This window comes from Lagenorhynchus albirostris, chromosome 3 (genome assembly GCF_949774975.1).
Source record: "Lagenorhynchus albirostris chromosome 3, mLagAlb1.1, whole genome shotgun sequence".
Taxonomy (NCBI): domain Eukaryota; kingdom Metazoa; phylum Chordata; class Mammalia; order Artiodactyla; family Delphinidae; genus Lagenorhynchus; species Lagenorhynchus albirostris.
In genome coordinates, this window is record NC_083097.1 from 36,105,055 (window position 1) to 36,128,422 (window position 23,368).

A 23,368-nucleotide genomic window follows, 5' to 3' on the forward strand; every position below is an offset into this window, starting at 1 on the left:
ATAACCTCATTGTGTTTCCGATTCAGATGCTAGTTGAAATGATGAAGAACAGCAAGAGCCTAGGTCATTATATCTGAGTTTCAGAGTTACAGCTGGCACTGTTTGGTGAGGAGTTAGCCAGTGCTTCTGGTTTTCTGAAAGAATACGGTGTGTTTCTTTGCACTGAGCCTGCCTTCTTGTAAAACATGGTGACAGGTGGGTGGGTGTGATGGGAGTTATTTGTGTAATTAGTCAAATGAGTGAAACTTTTGGTAGAAGAGAGGAAAGCTAAAGAGTACATGTGTATTCACTTACATCTCTATATTCAATCTATGGTATAAAATTGCCAGTCATCCCTCAGAGCAAAATATGTATTTTAACATCTTTATTGGAGTATAATTGCTTTAAAATGGTGTGTTAGTTTCTGCTGTATAACAAAGTGGATCAGCTATGCATATACATATATCCCCATATCCCCTCCCTCTTGCGTCTCCCTCCCACCCTCCCTACCCCACCCCTCTAGGTGGTCACAAAGCACCGAGCTGATCTCCCTGTGCTATGCAGCTGCTTCCCGCTAGCTATCTATTTTACACTTGGTAGTGTATATATGTCCATGCCACTCTCTCACTTCGTCCCAGCTTACTCTTCCCTCTCCCCGTGTCCTCAAGTCCGTTCTCTACGTCTGCGTCTTTATACCTGTCCTGCCCCTAGGTTCTTCAGAACCATTTTTTTTTCTTTTTTTTAGATTCCATGCATCTGTGTTAGCATACGGTATTTGTTTTTCTCTTTCTGATCTCATTTTATTGATTTGAGTCCTCTCTCTCTCTTTCTTGATGAGTCTGGCTAAAGGTTTATCAATTTCGTTTATATTCTCAGAGAACCAGCTTTTAGTTTTATTGATCTTTGCTATTGTTTTCTTTCTTTCTATTTCATTTATTTCTGCTCTGATCTTTATGATTTCTTTCCTTCTACTGACCTTGGGTTTTGTTTGTTCTTCTTTCTCTGGTTCCTTTATGTGTAAAGTTAGATTGTTTATTTGAGATTTTTCTCGATTCTTGAGGTAGGCTTGTATTGCTGTGTACTTCTCTCTTAGAACTGCTTTTGCTGCATCCCACAGGTTTTGGATCATCGTGTTTTGGTTGTTTTTTGTCTCTAGGTATTTTTTGATTTCCTCTTTGGTTTCTTCAGTGATCTCTTGGTTATTTAGTAATGTATTGTTTAGCCGCAATATGTTTGTGATGTTTTTTTCCCCCTGGAATTGATTTCTAATCTCATAGCATTGTGGTTGGAAAAGATGCTTGATATGATTTGAATTTTCTTAAATTTACCAAGGCTTGATTTGTGACCCAAGATGTAATCTATACTGGAGAGTGTTCCATGTGCACTCAAGAGGAAAGTGTAATCTGCTGTTTTTGGATGGAATGTCCTATAAATATCAATTAAATCTATCTGATATATTTTGTCATTTAAAGCTTGTATTTCCTTATTAATTTTCTGTCTGGATGATCTGTCCATTGGTGAAGTGAGGTGTTAAAATCCCCCACTATTATTGTGTTACTGTCGATTTTCTCTTTTACAGCTGTTAGCATTTGCCTTATGTATTGAGGTGCTCCTATGTTGGGTGCATATGTATTTATAATTGTTATATCTTCTTCTTGGATTGATCTCTTGATCATTATGTCATGTCCTTCCTTGTCTTTTGTAACATTATTTTAAAGTCTATTTTGTCTGATATGAGACTTGCTACTCCAGCTTTCTTTTGATTTCCATTTGCATGGAATATCTTTTTCCATCCCCTCACTTTCAGTCTGTATGTGTCTCTGGGGTCTGAAGTGGGTCTCTTGTAGACAGCATATAGATGGGTCTTGTTTTTGTTTCCATTCAGCGAACCTGTGTCTTTTGGTTGGAGCATTTAATCCATTCACATTTAAGGTAATTATCGATATGTATGTTCCTGTGACCATTTACTTAATTGTTTTGGGTTTGTTTTTGTAGGTCCTTTTCTTCTCTTGTGTTTCCCACTTAGAGAAGTTCCTTTAGCATTTGTTGTAGAGCTGGTTTGGTGGTGCTGAATTCTCTTAGCTTTTGCTTGTCTGTAAAGCTTAAATTTTCTCCATTGACTCTGAGTGAGATCTTTGCCAGGTAGAGTAATCTTGGTTTTAGTTTCTTCTCTTTCATCACTTTATATATCATGCCACTCCCCTCTGGCTTGTAGAGTTTCTGCTGAGAAATCAGCTGTTAACCTTATGGGAGTTCCCTTGTATGTTATTTGTCGTTTTTCCCTTGTTGCTTTTAATAATTTATCTTTGTCTTTAATTTTTGTCAATTTCATTTCTATGTGTCTCGGTGTCTTTCTCCTTGGGTTTATCCTGCCTGGGACTCTCTGCACTTCCTGGACTTGGGTGGCTGTTTCCTTTCCCGTGTTAGGGAAGTTTTCGACTATAATCTCTTCAAACATTTTCTTGCGTCCTTTCTTTCTCTCTTCTTCTGGGACCCCTATAATGTGAATGTTGGTGCATTTAATGTTGTTCCAGAGGTCTCTTAGGCTGTCTTCATTTCTTTTCATTCTTTTTTCTTTATTCTGTTCCACAGCAGTGAATTCCACCATTCTGTCTTCCAGGTCATTTATCTGTGCTTCTGCCTCAGTTATTCTGCTGTTGATGTATTTTTCATTTCAGTTATTGTATTGTTCATCTCTGTTTGTTTGTTCTTTAATTCTTCTAGGTCTTTGTTAAACATTTCTCGTATCTTCTCGATCTTTGCCTCCATTCTTTTTCCGAGGTCCTGGATCATCTTCACTATCATTATTCTGAATTCTTTTTCTGGAAGGTTGCCCATCTCTACTTCATTTAGTTGTTTTTCTGTGGTTTTATCTTATTCCTTCATTTGGTACGTAGTCCTCTGCCTTTTCATCTTGTCTGTCTTTCTGTGAATGTGGTTTTTGTTCCACAGGCTGCAGGATGGTAGTTCTTGCTTCTGCTGTCTGCCCTCTGGTGGATGAGGCTGTCTTAGAGGCTTGTGCAAGCCTCTTGATGGGAGGGACTGATGGTGGGTAGAGCTGGGTGTTGCTCTGGTGGGTGGAGCTCAGTAAAACTTTAATCCGCTTGACTGCTGATGAGTGGGGCTGTGTTCCCTCCCTGTTGGTTGTTTGGCCTGAGGCAACCCAGCTGTGGTGCCTACCAGCTGTCTGGTGGGGCTAATGGCAGACTCTGGGAGGGCCCATGCCAAGGAGTACTTCCCAGAACTTCTGTTGTCAGTGTCCTTGTCCCACGGTGAGCCACAGCCACTCTCTGCCTCTGCAGGAGACCCTCCAACACTAGCAGGTAGGTCTGGTTCAGTCTCCTATGGGGTCACTGCTCCTTCCCCTGGGTCCTGATGCGCATACTACTTTGTGTGTGCCCTCCAAGAGTGGAGTCTCTGCTCCCCCCAGTCCTGTCCAGGTTCTGCAGTCAAATACTGCTAGCCTTCCAAGGCTGATTCTCTGGGAATTCCTCCTCCTGTTGCTGGACTCCCAGGTTGGGAAGCCTGATGTGGGGCTCAGAACCTTCAGTGGGTGGACTTCTGTGGTATAAGTGTTCTCCAGTTTGTGAGTCACCCACCCAGCAGTTACAGCATTTGATTTTATTGAGATTGCGCCCCCCCTTACTGTCTCATTGTGGCTTCTCCTTTGTCTTTGGATGTGGGGTGTCTGTTTCGGTTAGTTTCAGTGTCTTCCTGTCGATGAGTGTTCAGCAGTTAGTTGTGATTCTGGTGCTCTCGCAAGAGGGAGTGAGTGCACGTTCTTCTACTCTGCCTTCTTGAACCAATCTAGGAAACAGTACATTTTTACCTTAATAGTATCTATAGAAGGGTTAAACGTGGCCTTTTGAAATTTGACACTATTCGACACTTGAATATTAACTGCGACCAATGTGTGCGCTGTTGGCAATTATTGGCCTCAGTCTATATTGACAATGTAATTTCTCTAGTTTTTTTTTGTGTAGTTGCAAGTACAAAGAATTTCTGGCTTTCGTTGGACCATATTGATACTTAGTGGAATTTCAAGGTAAAAATTAGAAAATTAATTCAGAAATGTTGATAACAAACCACATTTGTTTTAGTGTAAAAATTTGTGGGTTTTTTTTAATGTAAATGATCATTAAAAATGTGCATTTATTTGAGCAATACAGATGAGCATTTATATCACAAAATGTATTTCAATAGACTATTATAGTTTCAGGTTACATTTATTAAGGGCTTATGTATGCCAGGCAGTGGTCTAAAGTATAAAAAGCTCTTTACATGAACTGCCTCCCTTAAATCTCACAATAATCCTCTGAAGAGGCTTTATTATGAATCCCATTGTACACATGAGGAAAGTGAGGCACACGGGTAAATTGTCCAAATGTTTTGAACGCAGGCAGTGGCACTCTAGAGCTTTTAACTGCTACTCTTTACTACTTCCCTGAAATCTTTCTCTAAAAAGAGATGATAGAAAGTTTGAGTCAGTGTACTTCGTTGGGCACACTATGTTCCTTAAAACCCTTTCTGGGCTTCTCTGGTGGCGCAGTGGTTGAGAGTCTGCCTGCCGATGCAGGGGGAAGCGGGTTTGTGCCCCGGTCCCGGAAGATCCCACATGCCGCGGAGCGGCTGAGCCCGTGAGCCATGGCCGCTGAGCCTGCGCGTCCGGAGCCTGTGTTCCGCAACGGAAAAAAGAAATGGAGGGTGGGGCTTCCCTGGTGGTGCAGTAGTTGAGAGTCCGCCTGCCGATGCAGGGAACGCGGGTTCGTGCCCCGGTCTGGGAAGATCCCACATGCCGCGGAGCGGCTGGGCCCGTGAGCCATGGTCGCTGAGCCTGCGCGTACGGAGCCTGTGCTCCGCAACGGGAGAGGCCACAACAGTGAGAGGCCCGTGTACCAAAAAAAAAAAAAACAAAAAAAACCCTTTCCTTCCCTCCCTTTATTTGAGTCGCTCTAATAGAGTGCCAGGTACTGGGGGAACTGATAAATAAGACACAGTTCCTATTCCCAAGTTGCTCCCAGTTTGGAGAGCACAGTCTTCAGCCAGTTCCTATGCTGCAGTGCATCGTAAGGAGGAGGAGCATAAAGGAAGAATTCTGGGAGCATGGAGGATTTTTCCATGATCGCGTTTTAGTAGTTATTCCCCTTCTGTAGCATTACCTTATGGACAAGGACAGCTGATCCTGTTTTGTGAAGCATGTATACAATAAAGATAATTTTCATGGTTCATGGGGAAGAACCAAAAGGCTGGTAGGCTTTGCACTTTGGAATTCTGGATATTCTTCATGTGGTGACAGAATGTTGATGAGCTTTGGCCCTTAGTTCCTGGCATTTGCTGGTCATGGGCAACCAATGTCCGATATAATTAACTTTAATCCATACTTTGAAGATTAGCCAGTTGCATGGGCCAGAATTGTTGTAAATTCACATGGACTTATCAGCCTGCACATATATATTTCTCCAAATTTAGTGTGTTCTGTCATTTCTCTCAAAACATTGGCATTCTCTTGGAATCGCCTGGCATGTGTTTCTTTCCAACTTTAGATTCTTAAAGTTTACTATAACAAATTATTGTGCAAACAGATATAAAGTGATCTGTCCTTTGGGATATTCAGCATAACATGTTAGTTAGCTTTATGATTGTTTGCCCTTCACAACTAGCTCAACAGAAACATTGTCTTTATGCAGTCTGCAGCTAATCAAATATTACAATAATAACAAATACATTTGGAGGTCTTTAATTTCTAATTTGGACCAAGACACCTCAGTTAAAGCATAAAGATGATTGCCAGATGGAATAATTTAAAGATAAGCAAAGGCAGCATTAAAAACAAATAAATAAATTAAATTTTTTTAAAATTACTGGAATCAAGAAGGGATACAGAATTGAAATACAAAAGTAAACCACAAAGTATGTATTGGCTCACTCAGCTAAATTAGAATCTCTGGTTCATGGAATTTTAGGACTGGAAAGGGAGTTTGTGGTAGGCTGAATAATGGCCCTTAAGATACCCACCTCCGAAACCCCCAAACCTGTGAATATGTTACCTTATATGGCAAAAGAAACTTTGTAGATTCAGTGAAGATTCTGAGCTGGAGAGATGATTCTGAATTATTTGGGTGGGCCCATGTAATCACTAGGGTTCTTACAAGAGCGAGGAAGGAGGGTCAGAATCAGAGAAGGAGGTGTGACAATGGAAGCAGGAGTCAGAGTGATGTAGCCTCAAGCCACGGAATGGGGGCCTCCAGAAGCTGGAAAAGGCAAGGGACGGATTTTCTCCTAGAGCCTCTGAGAGAAGTGCAGCCCTGCCAACACCTTGATTTTTTAGCACAGAGAAACTGATTTTGGATGTCAGACCTCTATAATCAATTTGTGTTGTTTTAAGCTATTACAATTGTGGTGATTTGCTATATCAGCAATAGGAAGCTAGTACAGACCTTAAATGTCATGTAGCACAGTGACTCTTAGTCTTTCTTAAGCCTCACCAATCAGGTTTTGGGGAGAGGAAGGGACCTGGGGGAAACAGGAAGCACTTATTGATGCTCAGAAAGATTGGGAAATTAGGAGAAATTTTTTTTAAAATTTTTATTTATTTATTTATTTTTTGCGGTACGCGGGCCTCTCACTGCTGTGGCCTCTCCCGTTGTGGAGCACAGGCTCCGGACGCGCAGGCTCAGTGGCCGTGGCTCACGGGACCAGCTGCTCCGTGGCATGTGGGATCTTCCCGGACCGGAGCACGAACCCGCATCCCCTGCATCAGCAGGCGGACTCTCAATCACTGCACCACCAGGGAAGCCCTAGGAGAAATTTTGGGTGTCCAAGATTTACTATGAAGATCTCAAAAGAGCACATTCATTGCAGTTAGTAGTATAGGACTGAGGTAGAGCAATGTCTTGCAGTTGTTCTGGGAATCCTCAGTTCCACCAAAGCTGCTGCTCTCGCTTACTAGTAGTTTTTATCCCTCCTCCTCCTCCCATGAATGAAGAGCTGTCTCAGCTATCATAACTGCCTTGACTATGTCCACTGCCAGCCAACCATCCTTTACATTTATTTGTCAAATCCCCTTGAATCCATTTTGTACTGAATTGGTGGTTTGTATGTCAGCTCAGATTAATGAACCTGTCTCTGCCTGATCCACAGAAAAGCCTGAAACTTTCCCTAACTAGGAAATTTGTTCTAATTGTTGACAGAAAGTATTTTTTTTTAAGTTAATTGCAACTCTTTCTCTTGCATTTGAAGACTGTTTTCTTTTCTTCTGTTTAATGAAAATGAGGAATATTTGGTCAACTTCTGTTTTATTTGATCTGCTTGAAAATCAGTTTTGCCTTTCTTTTTCTAGCCAATTTATCTTTTTTCACTTAGAGCATGTTATTTTCTAAGTTGTTAGGTATTTTGTGTTTCTCTGGAAACTTATCCAAGTGCCCTCTGATCCTTTTAAGCTGCAACTCCCTGAACTAAATCTAGTTCTTTAGTTTTATCATTGGATCTAGTCAGTGGTAGAAGATAGAGTACCTTTTCCTGATGTGCGAAAACAACCCTGCATTAATTTTGAATGTTGACTTGAAATTGACAGTTGAAATACAGATTGGCATTAACTTTGAATACAAATCAGCTGATTAATGCAATTTGATATGTTAACTATATTACTAAGAACCTCCATAATGTGAAATGACCTTTTCAAACTAAAATTTTTGATTTTAAGATGTGTTCTTTTGGAAATTATTTTGTTTCATCATTATTAAAAAATAATGACACATGAGGGTCCCTGAATTTAATTATAGAATCTCTGCCTTTGATGGGGCACATTCTTTGTGCCTTTAGTTCTTCCACTTGATATTTAATTGTTTTGTGTTTGTTTTTGTAGGTCCTTTTCTTCTCTTGTGTTTCCCACTTAGAGAAGTTCCTTTAGCATTTGTTGTAGAGCTGGTTTGGTGATGTTGAATTCTCTTAGCTTTTGCTTGTCTGTAAAGCTTTTGATTTCTCCCTCGAATCTGAATGAGATCCTTGATGGGTAGAGTAATCTTGGTTGTAGGTTCTTCCCTTTCATCACTTTAAATATGTCCTGCCACTCCCTTCTGGCTTGTAGGGTTTCTGCTGACAAATCAGCTGTTAACCTTATGGGAGTTCCCTTGTATGTTATTTGTCGTTTTTCCCTTGCTGCTTTCAATAATTTTTCTTTGTCTTTAATTTTTGCCAATTTGATTACTATGTGTCTTGGCATGTTTCTCCTTGGGTTTATCCTGTATGGAACTCTCTGTGCTTCCTGGACTTGGGTGGCTAGTTCCTTTCCCATGTTAGGAAAGTTTTCGATTATAATCTCTTCAAACATTTTCTTGCGTCCTTTCTGTCTCTCTTCTCCTTCTGGGACCCCCATAATGCAAATGTTGTTGTGTTTAATGTTGTCCCAGAGGTGTCTTAGGCTGTCTTCATTTCTTTTCATTCTTTTTTCTTTATTCTGTTCCACAGCAGTGAATTCCACCATTCTGTCTTCCAGGTCACTTATCCGTTCTTCTGCCTCAGTTATTCTGCCACTGATTCCTTTTAGTGTAGTTTTCATTTCAGTTATTGTGCTGTTCATCTCTGTTTGCTTGTTCTTTAATTCTTCTAGGTCTTTGTTAAACATTTCTTGCATCTTCTCGATCTTTGCCTCCATTCTTTTTCCGAGGTCCCGCATCATCTTCACTATCATTATTCTGAATTCTTTTTCTGGAAGGTTGCCTTTCTCCACTTCATCTAGTTGTTTTTCTGGGGTTTTATCTTGTTCCTTCATCTGGTCCATAGCCCTCTGCCTTTTCATCTTGTCTGTCTTTCTGTGAATGTGGTTTTTGTTCCACAGGCTGCAGGATTGTAGTTCTTCTTGCTTCTGCTGTCTGCCCTCTGGTGGATGGGGCTCTCTAAGAGGCTTGCGCCAGTTTCCTGATGGGAGGGGCTCGTGGTGGGTAGAGCTGGCTGTTGCTTCCACTTGACATTTAAAGAACATAAAGTTAAAATATTCTGTACACCAAATATTTTGTGTATACCAAACAGTGCCTTAAAATACATAAAAAATTAGTTTCAATTTAAGTTCTTCTTGGCTGAGATTTGGTTTGTTAATCTTGGTAATTTATTTTATTAGGTATTATAAGGAACTGTTAGCTGGGGAGAAAAAGAAATACAGACTCTGCCCACTTAACCAAATGCCCATTGAGCAAAGTATCCAGACGTTCTAACAACTACTTACTATTGATCAATTTCAATAAAGTAGCTGTCAGAGAAAGCACTGAAAGTCTTTACTGATTTTTGTTTTCTTTCTCTGTTGCGCTCTCTTTAAGACCTTGCAAAATCCTGCTCCTCATTCAAGCTTTACTCCTTAGACTGAGCATGTGCTGCTGCTGATTTTTATCTGAGCCAAACTTTATTATGATGGTGGCAAAATGGTGGTCTTATAACCCCACTACATTTATCAGTTGATGGTCTACCACTATAGGGGAGAGTGTTCCCACCCTCCCTTCCTTCCTTTCATCCTTTCCTTATTGACTTATGAATCTGTTATCGGTCTTGACTCATGAATTCCCACTTTCCATAGTGGGTTATAATCCATGACTATCCTTATTTATTTATTTTAAATTTATTTATTTATGGCGGTACGTGGGCCTCTCACTGCTGTGGCCCCTCCCGTTGCACAGCACAGGCTCCGGACGCGCAGGCTCAGCGTCCATGGCTCACGGGCCCAGCCGCTCCGCGGCATGTGGGATCTTCCCAGACCGGGGCACGAACCCGCGTCCCCTGCATCGGCAGGCGGACTCTCAACCACTGCGCCACCAGGGAAGCCCTATCCTTATTTATTTTGATGTTCAAATTACTTTCTTTATACACCTTAGTGTCATACGTGCCTTTAAAGACCCAGGTCCATGTCATTCTTTCATGCGCATTTAGTTTGCTTTGTGCTCTGCCTTCTTTCTCACTTTTTGTAAGGATTACACAAATTCAGTCTTTCCTGTTTTTTACAATTCAATTGTTTATTACATGTAAGTGAGCTTTACCTTCTCTGAGTTTGTTATTGTCTTTTTCTTACTGCTTCTGTTATTTCCTGTGAACCTAAGGGATTGTTCATCCCTCCCCATCATTGAAGAAAGGTTTAAAAGTCCTGAACTAGAGACTGTGATGCTTGTTTACAAAATCAAGCACCTCTGAAACTTCATTCGTCATGCCTTTTCTTTTTCTACATTCATGTAATCAGCAGGCTTAGGAGTATATTTTGGTTATTTCAATATACTGCATTTTTCTCTCTATATTTTATATTCATGCTTAAAATTCTGTATTATTGTTAAAATATTAAAATGACATTCATGTTCAGGATTGAGGGTTAGTATTAATAACTCCCATTTAATGAGCATATAGTTTGGTGCCTGGAGAAATTTTTTTTTCAAATGTTTTATCTTATTGCCATTGTAATGGTATTAAAATTGTAAAGTAGACATCTCAACTCAAGAGTCTGTGTAACATTTTGGAAATGCTTTCTTTCCAAAAAACCATTTTCCTCAAATGCTTGAGGCAGTTTGAAAATAGCTGCAGTAGTGCTGAATATAGTTTGTGTTAACTACATGGAGAGTATGAACATGAATTGTCAGTATTTTGCCTCATTTCTTTTGTTTTCAGGAGTGATTAAAAACCCTGGTTTGGAACAGACAATGACATTAGGAGAGCAGTGTCTAGCCAAAAAAAAAAATCTTGTTTTTAGAGAACATTTAAAAATTTTTACTCAACTGTTGAACTGTTACATTTCCAAAAAATGATTAATTTTATTTATTTATTAATTTTATTCTCACCAAAATAAAGTAGTAAATCAACTATACTTCAATTAAAAAAAAAAAACTGTAGGTAGCCCACTGAGGGAAGAGATGATAAATGCCTTTTAAAAGAGTCTTACATATACACACCACTATATAGAAAATAGATAACTAATAAGGGCCTACTGTATAGCACAGGGAACTCTACTCAGTACTCTGTAATGGCCTGTTTGCGGAAAGAATCTAAAAAAGAGTGGAGGGACTTCCCTGGTGGCACAGTGGTTAAGAATCTGCCTGCCAGTGCAGGGGACACAGGTTCGAGCCCTGGTCCAGGAAGATCCCGCATGCCACAGAGCAGCTAAGCCCGTGCGCCAGAACTACTGAACCTGTGCTCTAGAGCCCATGAGCCACAACTGCTGAGCCCGTGTGCCACAACTACTGAAGCCCACGCACCTAGAGCCCGTGCTCGGCAACAAGAGAAGCTACTGCAATGAGAAGCCTGCACACTGCAACGAAGAGTAGCTCCCACTCACCGCAACTAGAGAAAGCCTGCACGCAGCAACGAAGACCCAACACAGCCAAAAATAAATATAAATAAATAAAAAAATAAAAAAGAGTGGATATATATATATATGTATAACTGATTCACTTTGCTGTACAGCAGAAACTAACACAACATTGTAAATCAACTATGCTCCAATAAAAAATTTTAAAAAGTCTTAGATTATTAATAGTCCATTCTATACAGTTCATTCTACCTCCTACCCCTAGTAATTTTTCAGAACCTACTTCCCCATCATTTAAGAGGTGCTGGTAAGTGTTTTGCATTGTTGCAGGTACTTTGTGTACTAAGAGACATTTTTTTCTCCTATGTCCATGCAAATACTTAATTAAATTTTAAAGAATTTATAGCTTATAGTATTGTTTGAAACTTTCTGGGTGCTCAGTTTTTCTCAACACTGTAAATTGGATTCTTAGAATTCCTTATTTCACCTATTCAAGCAGAGATAAATAGGTATTTCTCAAACCTCTTCCACAGAGTTTAATATAGCCCTTGGCATGATGTGGGCTTGTAATAACAGCTGGTTAGTACTCTATGGGAAAATTGAGAGAGAGGGAGCTATTAAGTAACTTACTGAACATCATGTAACTAGTTAACTTGAGCTACTAACTAAACAAAAATACCTCTTAAATGCTTGACTATACTGCCTATATTGTATAGTAGTGAAAAGACTCTTGAGGCAGAAAGACCGGAGTTTGACTTACAGGTTAGCTATACTAAAAAAGTTGTGCAAATTGTATAGCACATCTCAAAGAGTCAGTATTAGTCATTGTGCCAAAATATATGCCAGCAGCCCCTCTTATATATATTCTTGCTCTCTTCTTTTTTTAAGGTACAGGAATGTAGCTCTAAAGCCCAGTTTATTTAACTAAGTCCTGGATTTGAATCAGCTGCTCTAAATTCTAATTCTTGATGGAGATTATTAAAGATGATTAGGGATAGAATGAAATAATATATAAGAAATTTGTAAATTATATCACAATATAAAAGCATGAAGTATTAATTTATTTTAAATGAAGTTAATTTTTTCCCACCATAAAATTGTTCATTCTCATAGAAAATTTGGAAAACATTTTTAAATAGAGGAGAAGTAAAATGATTATCTGTTGTACAACCACCTAGAGATAACTGTTTTGTTTCCTTTTAGCCCTGAGTTTCTGTTTTTTTAAACATAAGTTGATTATTTAGGAACTTTCAGCGGTCCCAGAATGAAGATTATATAAAAGAGAATTTGAGGGACTTCCCTGATGGTGCAGTGGTTAAGAATCTGCCTACCAGTGCAAGGGACATGGGTTTGATCCCTGGTCCGGGAAGATCCCACATGCCGTGGAGCAACTAAGCCTGTGCACCACAACTACTGAGCCTGCACTCTAGAGCCTGTGAGCCGCAACTACTGAGCCCAGGCACCACAGTTACTGAAGCCTGCGCTCTCTAGGGCCTGCGTGCCACAACTACTGAGCCCACGTGCTGCATTTACTGAAGCCCTTGTGCCTAGAGCCCATGCTCCGCAACAAGAGTAGCCACTGCAATGAGAAGCCCGCACACTGCAATGAAGAGTAGTAGCCCCAGCTTGCCGCAACTAGAGAAAGCCCACACGTAGCAATGAAGACCCAATGCGGCCAAAAATAAATTTAAAAAAAAATTGATTAAAGAGAACCTATCATTTGATATCTTGTTTTCCAATTACAAGCTCCCCAGTAATTCAGGCTCTTCATTATCAGATTATCTTCATTAACTTCATTCAAAGATGTAGAAAACCATATATCAGTTATTTGGACAATATAAACAGCCATTTTATAGCTCTTTTCAGGTCTCCCTTTGGGAGGGGTCAATTCCTATGCTTTTTTAATCTGTTCCTAACAGGGACTGTGTTACGAGTGGGGAGGTCTGGCTTGGCAGCAGTTCCTGTGAAAAGTAACTGGGCATCTTGTTTTTTTTTTGGAGTACAACTGCTTTACAATGGTGTGTTAGTTTCTGCTGCACAGCGAAGTGAGTCAGCCACATGTATACATATATCCCCTCTTCCTTGGATTTCTTTCCCAGTTAGGTCCCCACAGAGCACTGAGTAGAGTTCCAATAGGGCATCTTACATAACTGTCAGTGATAAAAACCAGCAGTGTGGTGTGGGAGCTGTTACAGACCTAGGCTTCTGAAAGGGGCCTGAGGGTATGACTTTCTTGCTGTGCCTTGTGCATCTAGATCACATCCAGCATATTGTATTTACGGTGGGGGACTGAGGTTTGAGCTGGACAGTGACAATATAGGAACAGGTGACTAGGACAGCAGTGAGTCTAGAAGTCCTGTCAGTCATTGAACAGTTGAAAGAATTGAAGATGTTTTGCTTAATAGGCATCCTAGGTTAGCTCAGAGGAATCCACATGTGAAAGAGGGAGTAGACCCTCAGACTACAGACCTTGGAAAGCAATGAGTTGGGGGTTCTTTTTGGTTTAATATAATGAGCGTGTGTGATATCTATATATCTATATATCTATATATATATAGTTATTGGGATTTTCTAGTAATGGAATAGAGCTAGAATGGAGTTAGTTTCTGGTCACTGAAGGTATTTAAGCTGAGGTTGGATGGATCCCTGCCTAGAGGTAGTATAAAATGCATTTCTTCACTGGATTCATTCATTCATTCACTCACTCACTCACTTTTTATTTGGTCCTTCCTGTGTGCTACGGACTGTGCCCAGTGCTGGGGAGACAGAGATCAATACTGTGGGCAGGAGGTTGGATTACATGACTTCAGAGATCCCATTATGGCTGTGGTTGAACGAAATTGCCTGATGCTTCGGTTTCTTTGGCCTTAACAAAAGAGCAGATACCTGATTTGTGTATCACTCTGCCTTTTAAACACTCCAGCGTGTTACTATCACATTTCTTCTGTGATGTGGAGCAATGCTGCATATTACTCGCTGAAAGTAGGCCTTTAACTTATGTGCATGACAGTGTTTTTCATGGCAAACGTTTAATTCCAGGCTGACTTCAAAAAGATTCAAAAATTATAAAGTATCATGAGAGAACATAATGCTTATTAAATGTAAGGTGATATTATTAATGTTGTTGGGAGTTCATTGAACTTAGAACATATATGGAAGAGTCAGGTTCTAAAGTCACACTTTGTTTTTTGAGAGGAGTTACAGTTTGTATATACTGAGATCTTGAATCTCCAAACCTTACTATTTGTAGATTGACCGTATATCTAGACGGATTCTATTCCTGCTTGTAGAGATCAGATAGTATCAGGAGAAGCAGAGATGCCAAGAACAAAGTGTGCAGATTTGGAGGTGATATTGGGGTCTCTGTACGTTTCGGCCCATCAAGTAAGGCCATCTGTTCATTTGTTTCATGTCTAGGTTTGGAATTCACCCAGTTGCAGGCCGGATGCCTGGTCAGCTTAATGTGCTGCTGGCTGAGGCTGGGGTGCCGTATGATATTGTGTTGGAGATGGATGAGATCAACCATGATTTCCCAGGTAAGTGATGGGGATAATGGTGAAGTTTAGGTGTTCTTAGATGAATAGAGTGATGCCAGTCTTAGGGCATAAATTGTGGGATTACTGAAGACCTACTAGTCAGATGAAGAGTAACCTGCTCCTAGTAAGGATGCAGTTGAAATTAAATAAGCGAAAGACAGTACTGAAAAAGGTGCAACAGGTTTGTAAGCAGCATGGGTCATTTTCTCCCTCTGAGGAGATCTGAAGGATGGTGAAAATCTTGGGAGGCAGTGCAGTGGACTGCATTGCAGAGGGATTTGGAACAGACCTGGCTTTGGAATCCAGGTCCTGAGTCTCATTTGCTTGTGGCTTTGAACTAGGTACTCAACCTCAGGTTCCTCATTTATGAAATTGCTTCTGCTGATGATTTAGTGTCTGATTCTTGCCAGTGTCTGTTTTCAGTTGTACCAACTCATGGTCAGTAAGTAGTTTTCTGTTTTCTTTAAAGTACTAGGACTTCACTAGATAAGGTGTTGGACTTTGTGGCTGTCACTGGGTGGATGTTGAATGCTAATGACATTTGGCCCAAGATCATGTTTGTTAAAATTAAGCCAGTTCCCTCTGGCACGTATCCACTGTAAACTTAAAAAGTACTGTTTATTAGAGAAAAATAATGAAATTGTGTGTATGTCTAGATTCACATGGCATTTTTGGCAGAGTTCTAAGGTACCTTATATTATGATCCTTAAAGAGGGAATTTAGACCATTTTAATTTTATGCCCCCTTTCAGATTTCACTGTTGTTAAATTATGTGTGAAACCTGCCAGTTCCAGGAATTATGGACACAGCTTTAATATAGTACAGACTCTTAGACCATTTTCTTTTAGACATTGAATTGCATATTAAGTAGTCATTTTAAAAGTTGAAAATGGAATGCAGATCTTTTTTTTAACATCTTTATTGGAGTATAATTGCTTTACAATGTTGTTAGTTTCTGCTGTATAACAAAGTGGATCAGCTATACATATACATATATCCCCATATCTCCTCCCTCTTGTGTCTCCCTCCCACCCTCCCTATCCCACCCCTCTAGGTGGTCACAAAGCACCGAGTTGATCTCCCTGTGCTATGTGGCTGCTTCCCACTAGCTATTTTACATTTGGTAGTGTATATATGTCCATGCCTCTCTTTCACCTCGTCCCAGCTTACCTTTCCCACTCCCTGTGTCCTCAAGTCCATTCTCTACATCTGCATGTTTATTCCTGTCCTGCCCCTAGGTTCTTCGGAACCATTTTTTTTCTTCAGATTTCATATATACGTGTTAGCATACGGTATTTGTTTTTCTCTTTCTGACTTACTTCACTCTATATGGCAGGCTCTAGGTCCATCCACCTCCCTACAAATAACTCAATTTCATTTCTTTTTATGGCTGAGTAATATTCCATTGTATATATATGCCACATCTTCTTTATCCATGTCACAAAGAAAGAAAACTACAGACCAATATCACCGATGAACATAGATGCAAAAATCCTCAACAAAATACTAGCAAACAGAATCCGACAACACATTAAAAGGATCATACAGCATGATCAAGTGGGATTTATCCCAGGAATGCAAGGATTCTTCAATATATGCAAATCAATCAGTGTGATACACCATATTAACAAATTGAAGGAGAAAAACCATATGATCATCTCAATAGATGCAGAAAAAGCTTTTGACAAAATTCAGCACCCATTTATGGGAGTGTAGGTCTTTAATGTTACCGGCAAGATCATTTTGGGATCATAAAAGAGCTATAAAGTCAGATTAGGTAGATCCATTGAGGGGAGGGAAAGCATAATAATGCAAGCTCCAGTCAGGGTGCTCAGGTTCAGATGCAGGACCTATTGCTTTTAAGCTGTGTGACATTGGCTAAGTTACTGAACCTCTCTGATAAAGCTCTTTGTACAATATCTAGCACAAGTGTTTGTCCTGTAAATTTTAGCTTCTGTTGTTGTTGTTATAAAGTCAGGTCATCATAATTTGCCTGAAAGTAAAAGTGACCCTTTTAATTTTTATATTTTCTTTTATTATGTAGACACTGATTTGGTCCTTGTAATTGGAGCTAATGACACTGTTAATTCAGCGGCTCAAGAAGACCCCAACTCTATTATTGCAGGCATGCCAGTCCTCGAGGTCTGGAAATCAAAGCAGGTAAAGTTTCAGACTTGTGTTTCATTCTAATAATTAAAAGTCTCTTAAAACACACACACAGAACTTTCCTTGGTCACTTGATGAGAAATGATGATGCCTTTTGGGAGGCTCAGGAGTTAGAGTAGATTTAGGGTCCAGCTGTCTATATCCAGCTTCTGTCTGTTCTGTGGTCACCAGAGAACCTGAGTGAATGCCCTGATCTCGATTAGAACTAAAAGAGATTATCTGGATGGATTAACACAATCTGTAACTACAGCTGAAAAAGGACCTGTGAGCTTTTGGGATGAGTCTGGCTGAATTCCAGGCCGAGTCCAGTGAAGCAGATGGCTTCCCTCCAGGACAGTGAGTCAGTATCATCGCCTTCGCATACGAAGATGAGCACATTTTTTCATTTAAGTTTTTTGAAAGGGAATTTGTATGTTATGGAGTGTATAGAAGAAGGGTGATTTAGAAAACCAAATAATAACATGGAAGGAAGCAAGCCCTGCTCACAGCACATTACTTCTGAAAAAGCTAATTGCTAGATTGTAGAGAATGCAAACGCTTATAAATTTTCCTCTGCCCCGACTGGGCAAGTCTCTTTACACTCTCAAGTCATATCTGCATTTTAAGAATCATTATAATGTAACGTATATTTTCCCTTTAATTTGTCTCTCTTTATTGTAAATGTGTGAGTTTTAAACATAGTATTTGTGGTGAGTGAGTAGATATGACATGCACTTGTTCATGTGTATATGGACAGTTGCATCGATCACCAGTATTTGAGTTTGTAGGGTACATTACTGTATCAATGGTATATGGAACATGAATTAATTTGCTCTGCTTCCATTTTTGAATAGAATGCATATCCTAAAAGACCCTAGAAAGGCTTTTCATTTCATGAAGAATTGACTTGATATTCAACAGGACAGCAACATCCACAATCCGTGTAATTGTAAATGTCTAGAACACATCAGTATTAGAGATGGATGGACTTACCCCTTCATTTTTCTTCGTGGAAGCATTCTATTAGTAATTAGCTCTGTTCTGTGACACACTAGATTGCTCTTTGGGTTCTTGTCTTATATCCTTTCTGTCTCATATCCTTTACTTTAAAGCAATGGACTAAGAATCATACCATTTTCCCACTCAACTACATTTATCTTAGGATGGGTAGTAGAAGCTTATGCACTAAATTTGTTCTCTTTAGCCCATTCAGAGAAAGATGCTTATTTTTCTGACTAGAAAATGTTATACATAGTCTTTATAGAGAAAAGCACTGAGAAAAAAAATCACTTATCACTTGGAGATATACAGTTGTTAACATGACCTTTTCTCTAATGGATATAAGAGTATGGGCACATTTAAATAATTAAAGTTAATACAGAGTAAACATGCATTTAAAACTACTCCTTGTGTATTTTAAGTCTTTGTAGTAAAGAATTAGTAGTGGTACCTGCTTTGTTCAAAGTCAGGGCAGGGCAATGTTTGTTTGCAGAACAAGTCCTGGCCAGGTCTGTTAAATACACCATCTCACTTAATCTTTGGTTCTTAGGTCATTGTTATGAAGAGGTCCTTAGGTGTTGGCTATGCTGCAGTGGACAATCCAATCTTCTACAAACCTAACACAGCCATGCTTCTAGGCGATGCCAAGAAGACGTGTGATGCCCTTCAGGCGAAAGTTAGAGAATCCTACCAGAAGTAAAACATAAAGATCAAGCTGTTGTCTAACAAAGCCACCTCTTCACTTGTGGGAACAGGCAAATAAGTTATTAACATATACAGCTGATACACATCTATATCAGAGCTCTTGAAAGAAAAGGAAGACTCTGAAGAAAGCAAAGCAAATACAGGGAAAATTTTCAAGAGCAACAATCCCTCAATTTTAAAAAAGGATTGACAAGTCTAAATGTCTTCCTGTGCATAGTTTTTGTGTTATGAATTCCAAAAGTATTTTACACAAGGAGAAGGAACAGCCTCAGATGTAATCCATTTGGATTTTCCTCAACAGTCAGCAGTGTTTTAAGAAATTAAGTCTTTATGAATTTTTTAGGACTTACATTATACATAGATTTGAAAAAATCTGACTCAGTGTAAACATTACAGCCACCTGCATTTATGTGTTTTCAACAAATGTGACTAGTTTGAAACTTTCATCAACTCTTGAGCTGTCCTCTTACCATTTAACCATAATCTGAATTAAACATATCACATCAGTTTCAATTTTTCAAACTGTACTTCTGATTCTATATTTCAGGGGTGTATTTTCTCACTTCTATTTTAATACATTAAAGGACTAGATAATCTTTCAGAGATGCTGGAAACAAATCATTTGCTTTGTATGTTTCATTAGAACACCAATGAAACATATAATTTGAAATCAGCATTAATTGTATTTTTTAAACCCCATTTCCAATTGGAGATCTCTCTAATTTCAATCAATTTATAATGTGTAGTACTGTGTTAAGTGCACTTGAATGGAATTCAACTATTTGACTAATAAAATGAGTTCACCATGTTTGCATAGTGATGTAGCAATTGTCTCTGGTGACGAAAGGCTAAACTCAAGTAATTCTGCCTGTTATTAATATCTGAGGAAGATTTTGCTACCATGAAATAGATGAGATTAATCTGTCTTAACTGCTTGGAAGAATAATTTTTTTCCCAAATCAGACTGTGTTTTAAGGTGTTATGTAAATGATAATATTTGAGAGAAATGGTGGCACTTTTTAGCTACCTCTTTGTTTAAGCGCCAGTAAAGATTATGTCTTTTGCAGTAAAAGTGTAGATTTTCTTCGTGACTTTGCCATTATGCCAAAATCTCTGTATAGGTTGAATGTGTGAAGAATATTTGGAATATCTCTCTCTCTATATATAATTAATTTGGCATTAAGTTTCTTGAAACAATTATTAACATGTAAAAAGTATCTCTAAATCAGAAAAAGAAATAACTGGTGTGAAATTTTTTACTATAATACTCATGTTTATTGAGTTGAAAACTCATAGTATTTGTTGGTTTAGTAATCAGTTTCTTTCTTGCTGTGCCTGAGATTAAGATCTGTTTGTGTGTGCATGTGTTTTAAATCAGGAAAGACTCCTTTTTAATTTTTAAGTGGTAAATGCAATTTGTTAATGGATCTCAGGTCATTTGTAACCTCAAGACTGAATTATATCATGAAAGTTCTATTAGAAGAAAGTAAATAGTATCTTGAGTCATGCCCTTTTCCTTTTCTCAAAGTAGTTGTAGGTATATCTGGGAAGCAGCAACTTGGATTTTTTTTTTTGAGATAATTCCTGCATTCAATTTAAATTAAAATAATTATACTTGGATTTATTTCCATCATTTATAGTAAATATTTTTCTATATTTTAAAAATTTAGGATGATCTCATTTCTTTGGTACTTGCTAATCCTTTGTCATTCAGTTGTGTTAATTGAATTGAAAATTCATGCTCTGGTTGGTTTTATTTTACTTTATTGTTTAAGTGATTTAAGGGATTTTTGGATATTTAATTTCTTAAAGTAATACTCCAAAAGATTGTTGATCTTGGGTTATTAATTGTGGTGAGGTCTAAAAGCAACAAAAATAATTTTTGTTCATCTTATTTTATTATTCCTCCCTTTCTGATAAGTCATATAACTGGTAAATAATGGCTTATTTTTATTCTGTATTGATCTGTTGTTCGCTATGTCTTTTTGAAATACAACTAGAAATAATTTTTTTTTTTTTTTTTGCGGTACGCGGGCCTCTCACTGTTGTGGCCTCTCCCGTTGCGGAGCACAGGCTCCGGACGCGCAGGCTCAGCGGCCATGGCTCATGGGCCCAGCCGCTCCGCGGCATGTGGGATCCTCCTGGACCGGGGCACGAACCCGTGTCCCCTGCATCGGCAGGCAGACTCTCAACCACTGCGCCACCAGGGAAGTCCTAGAAATAATTTTTTAAAAATCCATTATACCCTACAATCTGTTACCAAAAAAAAAAAAAGGCAGTAAAGTGCTAACATTGATTTGTCTTTTTGCCCTTATTAACCATCCTTTATTTTCTCATGTTTGTCTTAATTTGGGAGTTTGTGTTTAAGTTACGCATCCAACTAAGGAATAGTATATAGTAAATGTATAAGTTTTTATACATTCTATCTATCTATTGATTTATCTATCTAACCTTGGACAGTTTTCTGATACATAAATCTCTTTATCATTCTACATACTCTTCTTTCTAGGGTTGTAATAGAGAGACTAATAGAGAGGACTAATCTGTTCATGCAGTAGACTTTCAGTTTTTCCTGAGCCAGTGAATATCAGTTAAGTATTTGGTAATGAATCTGGAAGGTGGGCCTTGGCCTTTCTGATTCCATTTAAGTCATTACCCTAACTTTCAGATTTTACTGTTTTCCTATCCAACACAAATATGGGATATATTATGTATCATTTAGCTTTAGGGTTTAATTCAATTTATCTGATCCCAAAGCCTTAGTTTGTATAATTAATAACTTATAACCCATATGTTCATCTGACTTAGAGGCAAATTTTCTAGTCCCCTAAGGCATAAGTCTTTTTAATTAAGGCATTTTAGTACTGGAAAGTTGGACAGCTCTTTTGTATAGATAGGGGAGAATAGTTCAGATATCTAATTTATAGCTCTTGCCAGTTTTTGAGAGTCTTTGCCAACAAATATTACTGGGGCAGAATGTAAAAAACAAAAACAAACCCAAACCCAAAACTTCACTCCAGTGGCAGCAACTTTCATAATCCAGCTGCTCTTTAGATTCTCAAGGGAAAGAAGAATTAGGTTAATTAACAAGGAGAAAAAAAAAAAACTTTTTTAAGTGAAATTTTTGAAGTGTTGATTTACTAAGGCAGCAAAAATAGTAACATTTGAATTTCAAAGCACTCAAGATTGCTGTTCTTAAACTCTTATTTCTTAGATTTATGTATTGGGCTGAGGAATTGAACTATTTTCTTCACTATTTAAATAATTATAAACATTTAACATGGTATATACTGTAAGTCTGGATGCAGATCTTTCGGATGCTGGTAAAATAGTGATATAGATGATGAGACAGTAATTAGAATGACCAATATTTGAAACTGTTACATATAATGATTAAGATAGTGGTAGGAAAAAACAGTTGGATCATAGTAGATAATTCATTGGGGGGAAGAGTGGAAAACCATATTGGATCTCAGTCATGTTGATTGTCAAAGCATATGACTGCCTTGTTCTATATGAAATATTTGTACTTCATATTCTTGCCAAAGATTACAGCCTTGAGCTCTGCTTATCAGTTCTTTGCAAAAGCCATCTGTGAAGAATAATACTAATGGAAAGATTGCTTAAATGATATGGAGTCCAGTTTGCCCCTGGATATTTCAAATTTCACTCATAGACCAACTTCTTCAGAGAACTGGGTGCTTGGGCTGCATTGTCTTGGTCACTGTGAGTAACAAAGACATGAAGGCACTGGAATGGAGAGGGTGCTGGTGAGTTCAGGGGGGAGTCCATGTGGCAGCAGTGGACTGGCAGGGACCAGAAGTGGTTGTCACGGACTTTGAGAAGAATTGAGGAGGGGATGTGGATTTGGGGTATGCAGGTGACACCTGAGGTGATGGTGGCCAGTTCCTTCCCCTCGCAATGGAGAGAAGTGAAAAGGGGAGTGAGAACTCAGCAGGGGGCCAAGGGTGCTCCTGTTTCCTCTACTATAAAGATGGAAGAGGAATATCTGATAAACTTTTTCTCATTCTCCTTCCTGTTGCATTTGGGAAGATGAAAAACACAGCAGCAATGTGATCTGATGTACAGGATAGTAAAACCCCATGGAATGAGTCATTTAGGAATTGAAATAAGGCCATTTTTTCCCCCATCCTCCTACTTTGTTTTTGGTTTACAGTAGGAAAAGCAGAACTTGGAAACTTCTACAGTAAGGTATAGGACTACATTTAGCCTGTGAACTTTGATTTAAACCAGTCCTTTCCTGGAACTGATTTTTCAAATGCCGGTGAGTTGCTATCCACCAGCCTTGGTTTTTTTCTTGCTTCTTTTTCCCAGTTAGGGAGTGCGCATTCCGGAGTATAATACGGTGGGTAAACCAGTACAGCAGAGTCTTGTGCTGGTTAATTCTATTCAGACCTTGCGATTCTAGTCCTCTACTGCACACACAGGGTTAGAACTGAAAGGTCACATCTAAAGCTCTCCAGAGAAATGGGAGAAAGTGTGACTAAATACATAACTCCTTTGAATTATGTCAGCAGGGTGATGATTTTTTCCCCAGAGGGATGAAACAGAATGTCATGGCTTTATCTTTAGAATGTTTCGTCACTACTCTCCAAGTTTACTGGAATGCTATGCTTCAGAAATCACGCCTTCTAGAAAAGGCCTTTGAAAGCTTTCAGGGCTTTACTGATTCATGGAAAATTTTATTCTTGCAAATTATAGTTAGCTC

The 23,368-nt window shown here is 38.8% G+C and overlaps 1 protein-coding gene across 5 annotated transcripts in view; it reads left to right on the plus strand.

The window, feature by feature from the left end:
- Positions 1 to 20,259, plus strand: part of NNT (nicotinamide nucleotide transhydrogenase) — a 94,344-nt gene extending 74,085 nt beyond the window's left edge. For all 5 annotated transcript variants that reach the window (XM_060142929.1, XM_060142932.1, XM_060142930.1 and 2 more), the window contains exons 20-22: positions 14,672 to 14,790; positions 16,835 to 16,950; positions 18,485 to 20,259. In XM_060142929.1, the coding sequence (XP_059998912.1) occupies positions 14,672 to 14,790; positions 16,835 to 16,950; positions 18,485 to 18,634 (385 nt within the window). In that variant the 3' untranslated portion in view covers positions 18,635 to 20,259. The remainder of the gene's footprint in view (positions 1 to 14,671; positions 14,791 to 16,834; positions 16,951 to 18,484) is intronic.
- The last annotated feature ends 3,109 nt before the right edge of the window (positions 20,260 to 23,368 follow it).